This window comes from Manis pentadactyla, chromosome 13, assembly GCF_030020395.1.
Source record: "Manis pentadactyla isolate mManPen7 chromosome 13, mManPen7.hap1, whole genome shotgun sequence".
NCBI classification, from domain to species: Eukaryota; Metazoa; Chordata; class Mammalia; order Pholidota; family Manidae; genus Manis; species Manis pentadactyla.
Genome location: NC_080031.1, coordinates 87,986,631 through 88,000,203, shown reverse-complemented (window position 1 = coordinate 88,000,203; position 13,573 = coordinate 87,986,631). Strand labels below are relative to the sequence as shown.

The 13,573-nt window shown below is 34.5% G+C and overlaps 1 protein-coding gene across 9 annotated transcripts in view; it reads right to left on the bottom strand.

The window, feature by feature from the left end:
• The window catches only part of COMMD10 (COMM domain containing 10), a 185,700-nt gene that overhangs the window by 120,804 nt on the left and 51,323 nt on the right, over nucleotides 1-13,573 (bottom strand). Inside the window, exon 6 of one of the 9 annotated variants that reach the window (XM_036894605.2) lies at nucleotides 10,098-10,602. The exons of the other annotated variants lie outside the window; for them this stretch is intronic. Within the exon in view, the coding sequence (XP_036750500.2) occupies nucleotides 10,588-10,602 (15 nt within the window). The 3' untranslated portion in view covers nucleotides 10,098-10,587. Of the gene's footprint in view, nucleotides 1-10,097; nucleotides 10,603-13,573 lie in introns of those variants that run through there. 9 annotated transcript variants of the gene reach the window in all.

Sequence of the window (13,573 nt, the reverse complement as noted above, 5' to 3'; positions counted from 1 at the left end):
CTCCAAAATGGGCCCTGACCCATATTAATTGACCCAAGGCAGCTTACCAGTCTACTTGTCAATATAAAATTCTCTTTTTTTTAATTTTGGTATCATTAATCTACAATTAAGGAAAGAACATTATGTTTACTAGGTCCCCCCCCTTCACCACGTCCCCCCCACATACCCCTTCACAGTCACTGTCCATCAGCGTAGTAAGATGCTGTAGAATCACTACTTGTCTTCTCTGTGTTGCACAGCCCTCCCCGTGTCCCCCACGCACTATACAGGCTAATCATAATGCCCTCTTTCTTTTTCCCCACCCTTATCCCTCCCTTCCCACCCATCCTCCCCAGTCCCTTTCCCTTTGGTAACTGTTAGTCCATTCTTGGGTTCTGTGATTCTGCTGCTGTTTTGTTCCTTCAGTTTTCCTTTGTTCTTATACTCCACATATGAGTGAAATCATTTGGTATTTTGTTGGGGACAGCCTTTGTCTTCTCACATGTTTGTAGGCAGAATGGGAAAGCACCTTCCCCCATGTCTGAACCCAGCATGGGAAAGCACCAGCTTGAGAGCAACCGGTGCAGTCCTTGGAAGTTATCTGCCCACAAAAACATATCTTGTCCTTGAAGACGTGCCAAGACTCCTCACTCTGAAAATAGGGAGACCTTGAGGATACGTGAAAACACCGCCCTGCTTCTGGCCTGCCCCCCCTGGAAGGGAAAGATGAGTATAGCACTTGGCTGAGGTCCGAGAAAGGCAGTATAAAAATAAAGGTGCTGCGCCACATCGGAGCTGCAGCCATTGTCTATCTGTGTTGTCTGTGTTTTTTGTTCTCTCATTTCACCCAAAGAAGATGAATGGCACACTACATCAGGCGCCCAAACATGGGGCGTCCTCTCAGAGTGAGTTGTACATATATTCAGCTCCACGCCTCCCCTTCAGACTGTTCAACTTCGACGGCAGGCACCGTCAGTACTTGTCCTTCTTCGCTTGGCTTATTTCACTGAGCATAATACCCTCTAGCTCCATCCATGTTGTTGCGAATGGTAGGATCTGTTTTTTTCTTATGGCTGCATAATATTCCATTGTGTATATGTACCACATCTTCTTTATCCATTCTAAAATTCTCTTTGAGAAAGGTCTATCTTTTTTTAATAATCACTATTAATTAGGATCCATTTTAAATTGTATTTTTAAACCTGTTCTGTATCATAACCTATGGAAGCACAGAAGCTACTTTATTAAAATTGTACTTTATTTTCCAGTCCTGGGCAAATAAAAAATGACTGTGTATAAATTTTAAAGACCAATGAGACAAATAATAAGACCCTCCCTTCTTAAGATCTCCCCTCTTAAGATCACCACTTTTAAGAAACAGACAACCAAAATATATAGGATTAGGTAGTACTTTATTCATTAAGGGCATGCATACCATCAAAGAGAAGCATATATATAAACTTACATGGCAGCAGTCTTACTGTTAAATCATCACCGTGCCAAGCTAAAACACCAGAGGAGGTGACTATTATGTTACTTCTATCTGAATGTACAATACCCACTCTCAAAGCTAAAAAATCTATATATTGTTCTACTCATCTGTCTACACAAAAACCCTTGCTCAATTAAATAGTTCAATTAAACTACTTTAGGTAAATGCTTACTACTTTCATACTTTCTTGTTCTTTAGAATCAAAAGAAGTCAATATACATTACAATCAGTAGAAAAGTAGAGAAAATACCCAAATTAAAATGGGGGTGAAAATTTGAGCATGACTTACAAGAGGTAAAAGAACTTTTGGTTTCTCATTTTAAAATAAGACATCCTATAACAATATACAGTCTAATTTTTATTAGATTATTTCTTCTCTTATTGTAACATTAACAAGTAAGTCTATCCTCTTCTCTTTAAAAAGGTGATTACTGTATGCCAAAGGAGTGTTTTGAGGCCAAGTATTTGTAAAGTGTTTTGAGCCTGGTAGCTGAAAGCTACTAAATAAATACACAATATTATAATTGAGAATGGTGATATAAAGCAAAGATAGTTTAATATAATAAAAAATTACATTTATAATTAGCACATTGCCACACTGCCTTTCTGGATTTGTTCTTTCAGAACACATCTTTATGAAAGGTCACTGTGGGTGAAAAAAAGAAATCTCACAGGAGTTAAAGTAGCCTACAAAGCAATATTAGTAATTAAGGAGATGGTATTCTTCCTCTATATTCATTTGGGAAGCATTTCAACTACTAAGAGAAAAGGAACAGTGATTTTTTTTTTTTAATGATGGCTACAGACAATTCAATCTCAGTTTTAACAGCCTGGTTGCAAAGTAGAATATTGTTAACACTGAACAATTTTTTTGTAAAGAGCAAACTATTGTACAAGTCATCAAGCCAATACCCAACTCTCTTCCAAGGTAATACATTCCCAAACATATTTTCCAGAATAATTTATATTCCTAAAACAATGTTAAATTATAGCACTGCAAATTCAAATTCAGTTAACACTAAGTGCCTACTGTGTGAGTCATTCTAATAGGCATTTCACAGACATAATCTCATTTAATTATATCAATAATCCTAGGAGGCAGGTATTACTAGCCAAGTTTTCAAACTGGGAAATCTGCCATACTAAAATGCAGATTTTTGCCCATAATCTAAGAATTTAAACTTAGTCCTCTCATTTTAAACCCAATCTCCCTTCCACTGTATCAGTCCAGGATCTAATCTGGCTGTGCCAATAATCAACTGACAAATCCTTACCTCACTGGGTCTGAGTTTTCTCATCAGTAAACTTAGAAGGTTGAAATATTCCTAAAGTTGGTCTCCCCCATTCTCTCTCAATCTCTCTAAAATTTACTGCTTTAATCATTTTTAACATATATAATCAGTGGCTTGCAATACATTCACAATATTGTGCAACCAAATCACTATCTAATTTCACAACATTTTCATTACCCCAAAAAGAAACAACCTTCAAGCTGTCACTCCCCATTCTTCCCTGCCACCAGGCCCTGGCAACTCCCAATCTGCTTGATCCTGGATATTTTATATAAATGGAATCACGTAATATGTGACCTTTTGTATCTCGTTTCCTTTACTAAGCAAAATGTTTTTGAGGTTCACCTAGATTGTACTACATATCAGAACTTCATTCCTTTTCATGGATCATTAATATACCATTGTACATAAGTACCACAATTTGTTTATCCATTCTTCCACTGATGGACATTTGGGTTGTTTCCACCTTTTGGCTACTGTGATTAGTACTGTTATAAACACATTGAGTCCATGTTTCCAGTTCTTCTGGGTATGTATCTAGGAGTGGAATTGTGGAGTCACATGATAAGTCTATGCTTGAATTTCAGAGGAACTGCCAAATTATCTCTCACAGTGGCTGAAACATTTTACATTCCCATCAGCAATGTGTAAGGGTCCTAAGTTCTCCACATCTTCACCAATGCCTGTTATTTTTCTTTCTTTTATATTAGAGCCATCCTAATAGCTGAGAAGTAGTATCTCATGTGGTTTTGATCTGCATTTCCCTACTGACTAGTGGTGTTGAGTATCTTTTCCTATGCTTCTTGGCCATTTGTGTATCTTCTTTGGAGAAATGTCTATCCAAGTTCTTTGCCCATTTATTATTTGAACTGTTTGCCTTTTTATTGTTGAGCTGTATGACTTTCTTACATATGCTAGATAATAATTCCTTGTCAGATATTTGATTGGCAAATATTTTCTCCCATTATTTAGGTTATGTTTTCATTTTCCTCATAAAAACTTCTGTGCACCAAAGGATATTAATTTTGATGAAATCCAATTTCTATTTTTTTGTTTGTGCTTTTGGTGTCACATCTAAGAACCCATTACTAAATCTAAGAACACTTTTTGCTTGCAAATTATATAAGCCTTTGCTCATTCCATAAATAAAGCTGTACGTGGATAATGCTATTTGTTTTACTGCTGACAATTACAAAGGGGTTATTTTGGATTATTTATTATATGGCCCTTCTTAAGGAAGTGGCAGCATTTTAAGTTTGGATAAAATTACCCTTTTAAGATAGATGAGTTGGAACTCCTCAAGATAAAACGGGATGCCTCTCAAAGAAACTGCATTTCTGCTCCATTATAAAGAAAGAATGAAGGGGAAAGACAGAGAAGAAGTGAGGAAAGAAAATACTCTCCATTTGAGAACTTCATGAAATTAATAAACACATACACAATCTTAAAAGCCATTCCAAATTATATGCCCAAACATTATAATCCCTGGAAAAGATAATTTACCCTGCAATCAAAATTCAATACTCCAGAATTCAATACTCTAGAATTCTCTAACACATGGGAAGTATTTCTAATATTTACTTCCCTCACTTTAACTACCCAATGTGTTAGTGTCTATCAAATGGTTTATATATGGCCTTAAAAGCAAATGTATGCTGAATGATTACTTGAAAAATAAACCGTAATTACCAAAAGAAGAAATAGGAAGGTGGAACACATAAACAACAGAATACTATGCAGCCATTTAAAATGGTGTTGCTGAGTAAAAGTTCATCTATTGACAATGAAAGATATTTTACAATCCAATATTCCATGGGGGAAGATTAGTTTATAATGGATAGATTTGGAAAGCTATATACCAATTAAATACATCATTCAAAATTATTATCTTTAGGTAGGATTGTAGATGAATTTTATTTTCTTATATTTTATATTTATATTGATTTTTCTACAATGTAGAAAATTATTACTTATGTAAATTTAGAAAAGTACAAAACAAAGAGAAAATTGAAATTCCTTAAGAACAAAATTTATAAACAAAAATTTCTGCACATTCACTTATTATTACATCTCATGTTCACCCAGTATGTGTAATTTGTCAGCTATATGTTTTGGTTAACCACTGCAAAAGAACAACAAATATACAGAGTTTCACTGATGTTATAAAAACAATTACTGACTATGAGCAAATTTCATATAAACTTCAGATAATACGAACAAGTTTTAAAAACAAAATATGACATTTTATAATTTGTGTATCATCTATTACTTCATTAATTAGACTTAGAGACAAAACTCTTCTGAAACAAGCAAGTTATCAGGGTTTTTAAAAATTAGATTATATTCTGTCTCTTGTTTTGGCTAAGAGTAGCAAAATGTGGGGTAAGTCGTAAAATGAGGATAATACTGTTTCCCCAACCCTATTTCTACCCTTCTGTTCATCTATGCCTATGGATATCATTTTCCATTATATGTAAAGTGACTTAAATTGATTATTCTGTGTGTACTGACTGAACAGTTGCCTTGAGACTCTCAAACATATCACCCAGATATAGAACAAAAATACAGAACTGGAGATGCTGAGCTGATGCTAAATACAAACAAGAAAATAGTCAATCATTAGGCATCTTGAGATGGCCACTTTTCCAAATAACAGGTCAGGTGATGTAAGATCTAAGGATATGACTGAACCTTTAAAGCATTTTATATACATTTTATATACAGACATGAGATTTTTTGAAGATTACATAATTTGAGGTCATAAATATCAAAGAAAGTTTCTTGAAAAGCTCAAAAAACCCAAAACCAACATAAAGAGATTTTATATGTGAACCTATTAAAAACATCTTTCAATTTTTCCCAATACCATAAAAATAGCCAATAACACCTATAACGCCTGAGGGTTTCAGCTTCAGCAATTTCACTATGGATTTGGTGAGACTGAGAAATGACAACAGAACATTCCTGGGGTAAAAGGGTTTATACCTGGCTTTATTCTCCTGGAGGTAGGTGGAGCACTAGAATCATGTCTGCATCTGACAGTCTGCACGTCTGTAATCCTCCTTCCTCTCTGCCTCGCCCAGAGCACTGGGCAGAGCTCTTTATATAGTGACTCAGTCAATAGAAGCTCCTTGCCCCTGGGTGTGGAAGCAGTAGCCTAGCAGTAGGCCAATTACATCATCAAGTAGTTTAGGGTCAGATGAGGATCCTGGCCATAGGAACTTCCATTTTCCCCACAATGCCCAATAATTTGTTCTGAGAAATATATTATACAGTAAATGTGATTTCTCCTCTTCATATGAGTTTAATTTCCTCTAAATAATCCTCATATAAAGAAAAAACTCTGAAAGAAATGTAATTAGCATAATCCATTAAAGATATATTTAAGCATTCACATGGTAACACCAAACATGCTTAAAATCTCATTTAAACTATGCCAGGAAAGGAAAGGGCTTGTCAAGTCTTTTTTTGCCAATATTAGTAGGGTTGAATTCATTACTCAATAATGCAATTTACTCATAAAAAAACTTAATCTAGGCAACTTTGTCTTGAATCTAAAATTTTTAAAACTATCCCAAAATCAGAATACTAGATTTAGAAAAGCAATTCAGAAAATCAGCAATGATACTCCAAAACTAATAAATTCAACAGAGATACAAAACATGCACATTTCTACTGATTCTTAGCTACTGTATCATTGGTATGGAGAGCTCATTATGAACTACTCCAGTATTTCCCAGCAGATGCTCAAGTATATCATCAACCAAGGAAGCAACAGATTAAGGAATAACCACTGGCCCCACATTAAGAACTCCTAGGATATGGAGCAAATCTTCATCTATTTAGACCACTTCAAGTTTCCAAGTTAACACAGGGACAAGAGTTCAGGCAAGACCATATATCAGCTTCTATTCTACACATTTCTCCATGTCAAAGGATACAGAATACACCTGAACAAGTTACAGAGGTCTGAAGATTCAAATAAAAAGTCCCTGATGGTCCTAGAGCTCATGTGTCTATCTGAGGTTCCTCTGTACCACAAACTACTGTAGGGGACTATGACCAGTTTCCAGTTCTATATGCCATCAATTTCTCACTCTCCAGCACCCTATGCCCACAACAAACACTATTACCCTCACTTTCCACCAGACCAGATTTAGAATCCACTGTCAATCACTGAAATCACTCCCTTGTATACATACTTTCCTCTGTGCCTTTCTCTCTTCATCTGATGCACCTGGCAAAGGAGAAACCCTGATTAAACTCAATTATCCACCTGCTGCACATCTGCACCAAAAAACAGCAACTAAAAACAGACAAAGAAAAAAAGTACAATCCACCAACAGTTCTCATTTCAAATTCATGGCCAGAAATCTCTAATGGCCAGAAATCTCAATCATTACTATTCAGTGACAGTGAAAGAGCTTAAAATACCTAGTCCGTTTCATTCCCAATATCCAAAGGAACTATTTCATACTTTCTCCTCTGTTCTCAAACCTCCAAGACCTATCCACCACACAACTAATAACTGCATTGAGAAAGCAGAAGCAGTCAGACACAACTTTCCCTTCCACCACCAAAACTACCTGCCTAACCCTCACTCTCCTTTCCCTCTCCCATTAAAGTCCAGTGCTTCCATTTGTGCTCCAGGCCTTGGGTCTTCTCACTTTCTCAAGGAACTCATATCCCCCTCTGTCCCGCATCAGCCACCTCTCCCCCAGTGGACCTATGGCATCAACATACAACCCTCCTCTAACATCTCCAGTCACTGAACCCACATTCCCCTACCTTGACCATTCTATTTCTCTGCTTCTTCAAGGGTTATATGGTTGCTTTCACTCTCTCTCCCCTTATTCTTTCCTCAGTTTACTCCAGTCAGGTTTCTTCTCCTCTCAATTCTAATTGAGATTACAACAGTCATGGTCATAAGAGAAGCCCACCTACCAAATCCACTTGTTACGTCTGTTCTGCTCCTTGACCTCTCAGCAGCATTCAGCAGGACCCTCCATCTTGAACCACCTCCATCTCCTGCCCACACAGTGATCACCAATGACCTCCACGGCAGAAATTCACTTTTCTTTTTTACCACTCTATAGTGATTGTAAATTCAGGCTATTAAGTCAGATGTACTCAAATATTGGCTGCATCACTTTCTAGCATCCAATCTAGACCAAGGTATTTAACCACTGAACCTCAGCTTCTTGAGCTACAAACTAGGGAAAATCTTAGTACCTAATTCACAGCTGTGAATTAGTATCTTTTTTTCTCTCTCTCTCTCACCTCTTAGCAGCATGTGACACAATTTGCCTTTCAAGAAATGCTCTCTTCTGTTGGTCTCCCTCTGGCTGCTCCTTCCCAATCACTGTCATAAGCAACTCCAATTCTATCTGCCTATTAAATTTAGGAGTCAATAAGGTTCTATTCTCTCTCCCTAAGCGATTAATCTCTTTCATTCTCATGACTGAAGTTATAATCAAAACCTGAGTGCTTTCCAAATCTCAATTTCTAGTCTACAATTTTCTCCCAAGCCCCAGACTGCCAACCACACAGTCTTCACCTGGATATCTAAGCTCCCTCATACTCAACTCAAAAGAGAAGCCTCTAGCCTTTTTCACATCCTCTTTCCTCCTGTCACAGTCTCCCAACTACTTACTGTTTGTTAGTTTCCACATTTCTATGTATTTCCTCTTTTGTAATAGTCACTAAACTTTTTTTTACTGGCTTAATATGTGTATTCCCTGCTAGACCACGGCTGCATGATGGAAAATAAAACCTGTGTATATCACTAATACCTTGCCTAGTACCTCATACATGATAAATATTTAATAAATATTTCTTCAATTGAATTCAAGCCATTTAAAAAATATTGCTAATTTAATTTTTGAACTTTGAACTTATCAGCAGTTTATTTGCTCAGATACCTAATTTATTAACACTTTACTTCAAAATATGCCACTCACTTACATTATCATTTCTAATCCATAAAAATACAACAAAGAAAACTTAAAGGTACTTCTAAACATATTCTACTCAATTCTACAATTGTCAACTGCTCCTCGATTTCAAATATTTAAACAGTTCAGAAGCTAGCAAAGACAAGTGAGGGTGATATTATTTGTTTGCCTATTTTGTTTGGAGTTCCACAAAATTTTAAAAGGAATTTTAGTAAAAAGGTAATTTTTAAACTTAAATGCATGAACTTTCTGGATTTTTTTTTTAAGATTTTCTCCTCCAAGACTCTTTTATCATTTTCTCCACATGAATACTAAATTCTATCATACTCTGATCACATATTTTGTTTGTTTTTACTTATCAAAGATAGTGTGTCTAAAACAATATTTTTGTTAGCTTATGAAGTCTTATCATGGGTAAATGTAGATTTTCCATTGGCAGTCTGCAATATGGGAAAAAGCTTACATACACACACACACACACACATTCACACACATACAGGGGGTTCCCTTTGAGATACCAAGGAGCTACACACAGATGATCTGAATACTTCCATACACTTGAATATATAAGACCTTTTAGAAACGCATATTAAGCACAAAACAAAAAATACATTGAGGAAAGGCATTTTTGTATTGCTCTTAATAGAGAACATGACATCTTGAGGGGTACTATCATTGAGAAATTCATCTCAATGAAAAAGTTACAAAACAAATTTAAGAATCAGAAAAGTAGAGCCACTAAGCCTTAGGAGGACTTAAATTTGATTCCAAAAAACCAGGCTTTGTTTCCAAAGTATATGGGCAATTATCTAACAAATAAAAGTTGTTTCTATTTTCTCTAACTGCTAGATATTTGATCAGACTGCTTCTACATGTTCTACAATAAAACACAAAAAACAAAAGCTTGTTTAATTTGTACACTAAGAGAATAAGGAAATTGTAAAAGAAAGGGCTCAATAATATTACAAAAATAACTGGGCATTTTACTGGTCTCCTAAACTTATCCAAAGTAATTAACTAGTTATCAAACAATATACTTTTGCAACAGTAATGTTACATCTTTCACCAGAAGCTCTTACATTTTTTAAATGTAACCTCTGCATTTCCAGGTGTGCTCTCAAAATGATTATGTTAAGCCATTTATCACACTATACTAAGACAATTGTTTGACTTACACACTTTCACCCAGTAATTAAATTCCTGGGAAATAACCCTAAATACCAAGGAGGCTTTATTCATTTACTCATTTGTGATTCAATAGTTTACTGAGCACCTACTATGGATATATACACAAAAATGTTTATTACAATAGGAAAATACTAGAAACAAACCCACTTTTTGACAATAGAAGAATCAGTAGGAAATGATAGTATGTTACAGCCAAAATATGATGCAGTCTAAAAGTAAATGAGTGATGAGTTGGAAGGACTACAGAAAAGGCTTGTTATAAAGTTAAGTGAAAAAAGCAGATTATAAAACCAAAGATGTCATATGCTCAGACTCTCGAAAAGAAAGTGTCCATAGAATAGACACTGAAACAAAAGAGATCAAATAGATTGGTATCCTATGAGTTTTTCTTTCCATAGCTCTATAATTTTCAAGTTTTCTCTAATAAACATTCACAACTTAGGTAATAAAAAAAGAACTACAATTTTTTTAAAAAAACAGTATGTATTCATCAATCATCTCATTTGAGAAGAAAAACCACTGACCTGTTTTAAAAATTTTCTGAACCCTTAATAACCATCCCAACTAATACATATGAAAGTGAGTTTAACACAGAACCGCTAGAGACAAAGCTCATTTTATAAAACTTCTGATCAAAATCAGTGATTTAAAAGCCCAAAACTTTGTAGAATGTCTCTTCAGACTACCAGATAGTATTCTGTAGAAAAAGGAGTAAATTACTAATTATCAAAAAGGAAAAATATCTGATTGATGAATGAAATTATCTTCTCATAATCATATCTAGTAATGAACAGTAATAATAAAGCTTCAATTCTTTTTCCTTAGACAAAAGTACAAAAATTCACTATTTTTAAAAAATCACATCAGTTAATAGGTGCATAGAAAAAAACAACTGGAAGGTCCCTATGGCAAAATGGAACAATGTTGTGGGTACTGGAATTATATTTGGCCTTAACTTTTTTCTCCTGTATTTCCAAAATATCTATTATAAATACATACAGCTATAATAACAGAGAAAAAAATAAATTCAGATTATCAAGGGAGTATGCTGAAATATATTCACTACACAGGTTAGCTTAATAAAAACACAAAATTCCTAAAATTCAGACCTCTCATGGGTACCTCAGAAACATCTGAAGGTCCTTCACAATCAGTCAATACAAACTTCTAAAGAAAGCAAAACACTTTAATTTTTTTATACACAATTTCATGATTTGAACAACATACATATTTTTCTTACTGAGAAATCTGTCATAATAGATCTAGGATATGTTTTCTTTTTAATGATATAGTCTATTTCTTTGTTCATAAGACATCAACATCAATGATGTCACATAACCCTTACCAATACAGTATGTCAATAAATGCATCCTCTACAGAACTGAGATAACATCAAAACATACAAATTTACTTCTACATAAAAGTGTATATTAGGACTAAAAGTGTAAAATTGTTTCAATTTAATCAAATAAATGAAAAGGAAAAGGAAATTTAAAATCCATACAACTATAATTACACGAAAACAATAACAAAACAATCGCTGCATTTTAGAACAGCTTTCAGTACTTTGAAACATATACACGTATTACAGGATCAACTGCTAAACTGTTAAATAAACAAGGTGACCCAGTATCCTAGCAATGAATTATAGCACAGGACTCTGAAATAAAATTGCCTGGTTTCAAATCCTGGCTCTGCTCTTTATTGTTATATAGCCTAGAAAAATAATTTAACTTATATGCATTTCCATTTCTCTATCTATCTATAAAATAAAGATAAGAATTCATACCTGGAAGAGGTGTTTTAAATATTAAAGAAGGTAATACCATGTCTAGCATAGAGTAGGAACTAAAAAATGGGGTTTTTTCCCCCTTTTTCTCACTCCAACTAGAATTTTTCATATATGTGAGCAATAAGAATGAAGACCTCTAACCCAAAAAATTGGCATTGGAAGTCCCAATCCCATGAAATACCTTTTGCAACCTGAGCATAATCCAATTTAACATTAAGATAAATGAAAGTTGTTGTGTCAAGGTGATTTTATCCCAGTTGTTTCAAAAAAAGAAGAAAAAAGAATGAAACACAATCTTTCTTAAAAGATGTACCAAAAAAAAATTTATAATCACTGTATTAACAAAACATGTTTCTCTGGAACAGCAAATTTGCTGGGGAAAATGCAATAATGCAAGATTAATAGCAAAATTTAAATATTTTAGTGTTTTTACGGTATCCAAAGTTAAAGTGTTGATGTCCTTCAGAATTACCGACACTTGTTACATATGTATTGCTATTCTCTATAAATAAAGAAATTTCAACTATGATTAGCCTTTAACTAGTTACACTATAACCATTATAACAGAGTCATTCACCTATCTTGGAGATTAGTTTACTCACTTTTCTCATAAATAAACTAATATAAGTGACAGAATGTAACCCAAAAGGCAACAGCCTAAAAGGCTTTTTAATAAATGTCATTTGGCACATGATCACATACAAATTAACAAACACTGAAATCATGATGACGTCATTTATTTTTTCTATACATCTGATTAATAGGCATTAATTTTGTTGATGGAAACGAGAATTCTATTGACACATACACATTAGAAATGTGAACACTTAGCATTTCTCACAACTACTGACTTCACAAATTATTTTGAATGCTATTTCAAATAACACTGAATGCCGAGGTTAGGCAAGCAAAGCGCTTTACTGCCCCCTAATGAAATAAACCAAAAAACAAAATTTGTTTTGAAGTATCTGTAGAGTAGGAAAATAATCTTACTTTGTTAAATGCAGTAGACACATACTAAGACAATTCACTGAAAACAACTAGAATATATATCAAAAGACTGTAGGAAAAGCTACAATTGTCCAGTATTCATGATAAAATTAGCAGCAAAACAGGAAAGCCTTGAGACAAAAATGTTCTAAAAGAAAGGAGACCAGTACAACAATGTTATCTAATGTGATAGCAATTAAAACTTCATGCAGGCTACCACGTGTATGTTGGAAGTGAATGAAAAGAGATTCTCAAAACACACTCTTCAGAGAATTAGTTTTCAGTTTAGCAGCTCAAAAGTTAAATACCACCCAAATATTCTCTCACAATTTTCACTGACTCTAATCCTCTCAGAAAATATTTTAATATATGTATATTTTCAGGATAACTACCCTGTAAAACACACATCTAAGAGAATTTTGCCTAATGCTTCCTGCTTTAAACAGATGCCAATTTCACTAAGTATGACAACTTTGTACTTGATGCCTTGCATCACAAACTAACCAGTGATAACTTTTAATGTTCCTTTTAGTAAAAGCTCTCCCTTCCTTTAACAAACTTGGTTTTCAAAACAAACTCCTGCTCCTTTTACCTAATATTCCAACTTGTCAAGGACTTCCAAATTCTCATTTCAGAACAGAGCAAATGTTTGGGGAAACAGTATGTGGTCCTTGATAACAGGAACTACATACAAATTAACATCAAGGAACCAAATGTAACAAAAGTACAAAGAGTAGATGTCCAGATCATAAAAACAGGGAGAATGTAAACAAAAGAAAAGGTAAAACTTCCTGGCAGCAGTTCCCCTAAGGGAACAGAGACATGGTAAACTATTCCTTTACAGCTAGGGCCCACATCACTTGGAGATGGCATGTTTCTCTCCAGG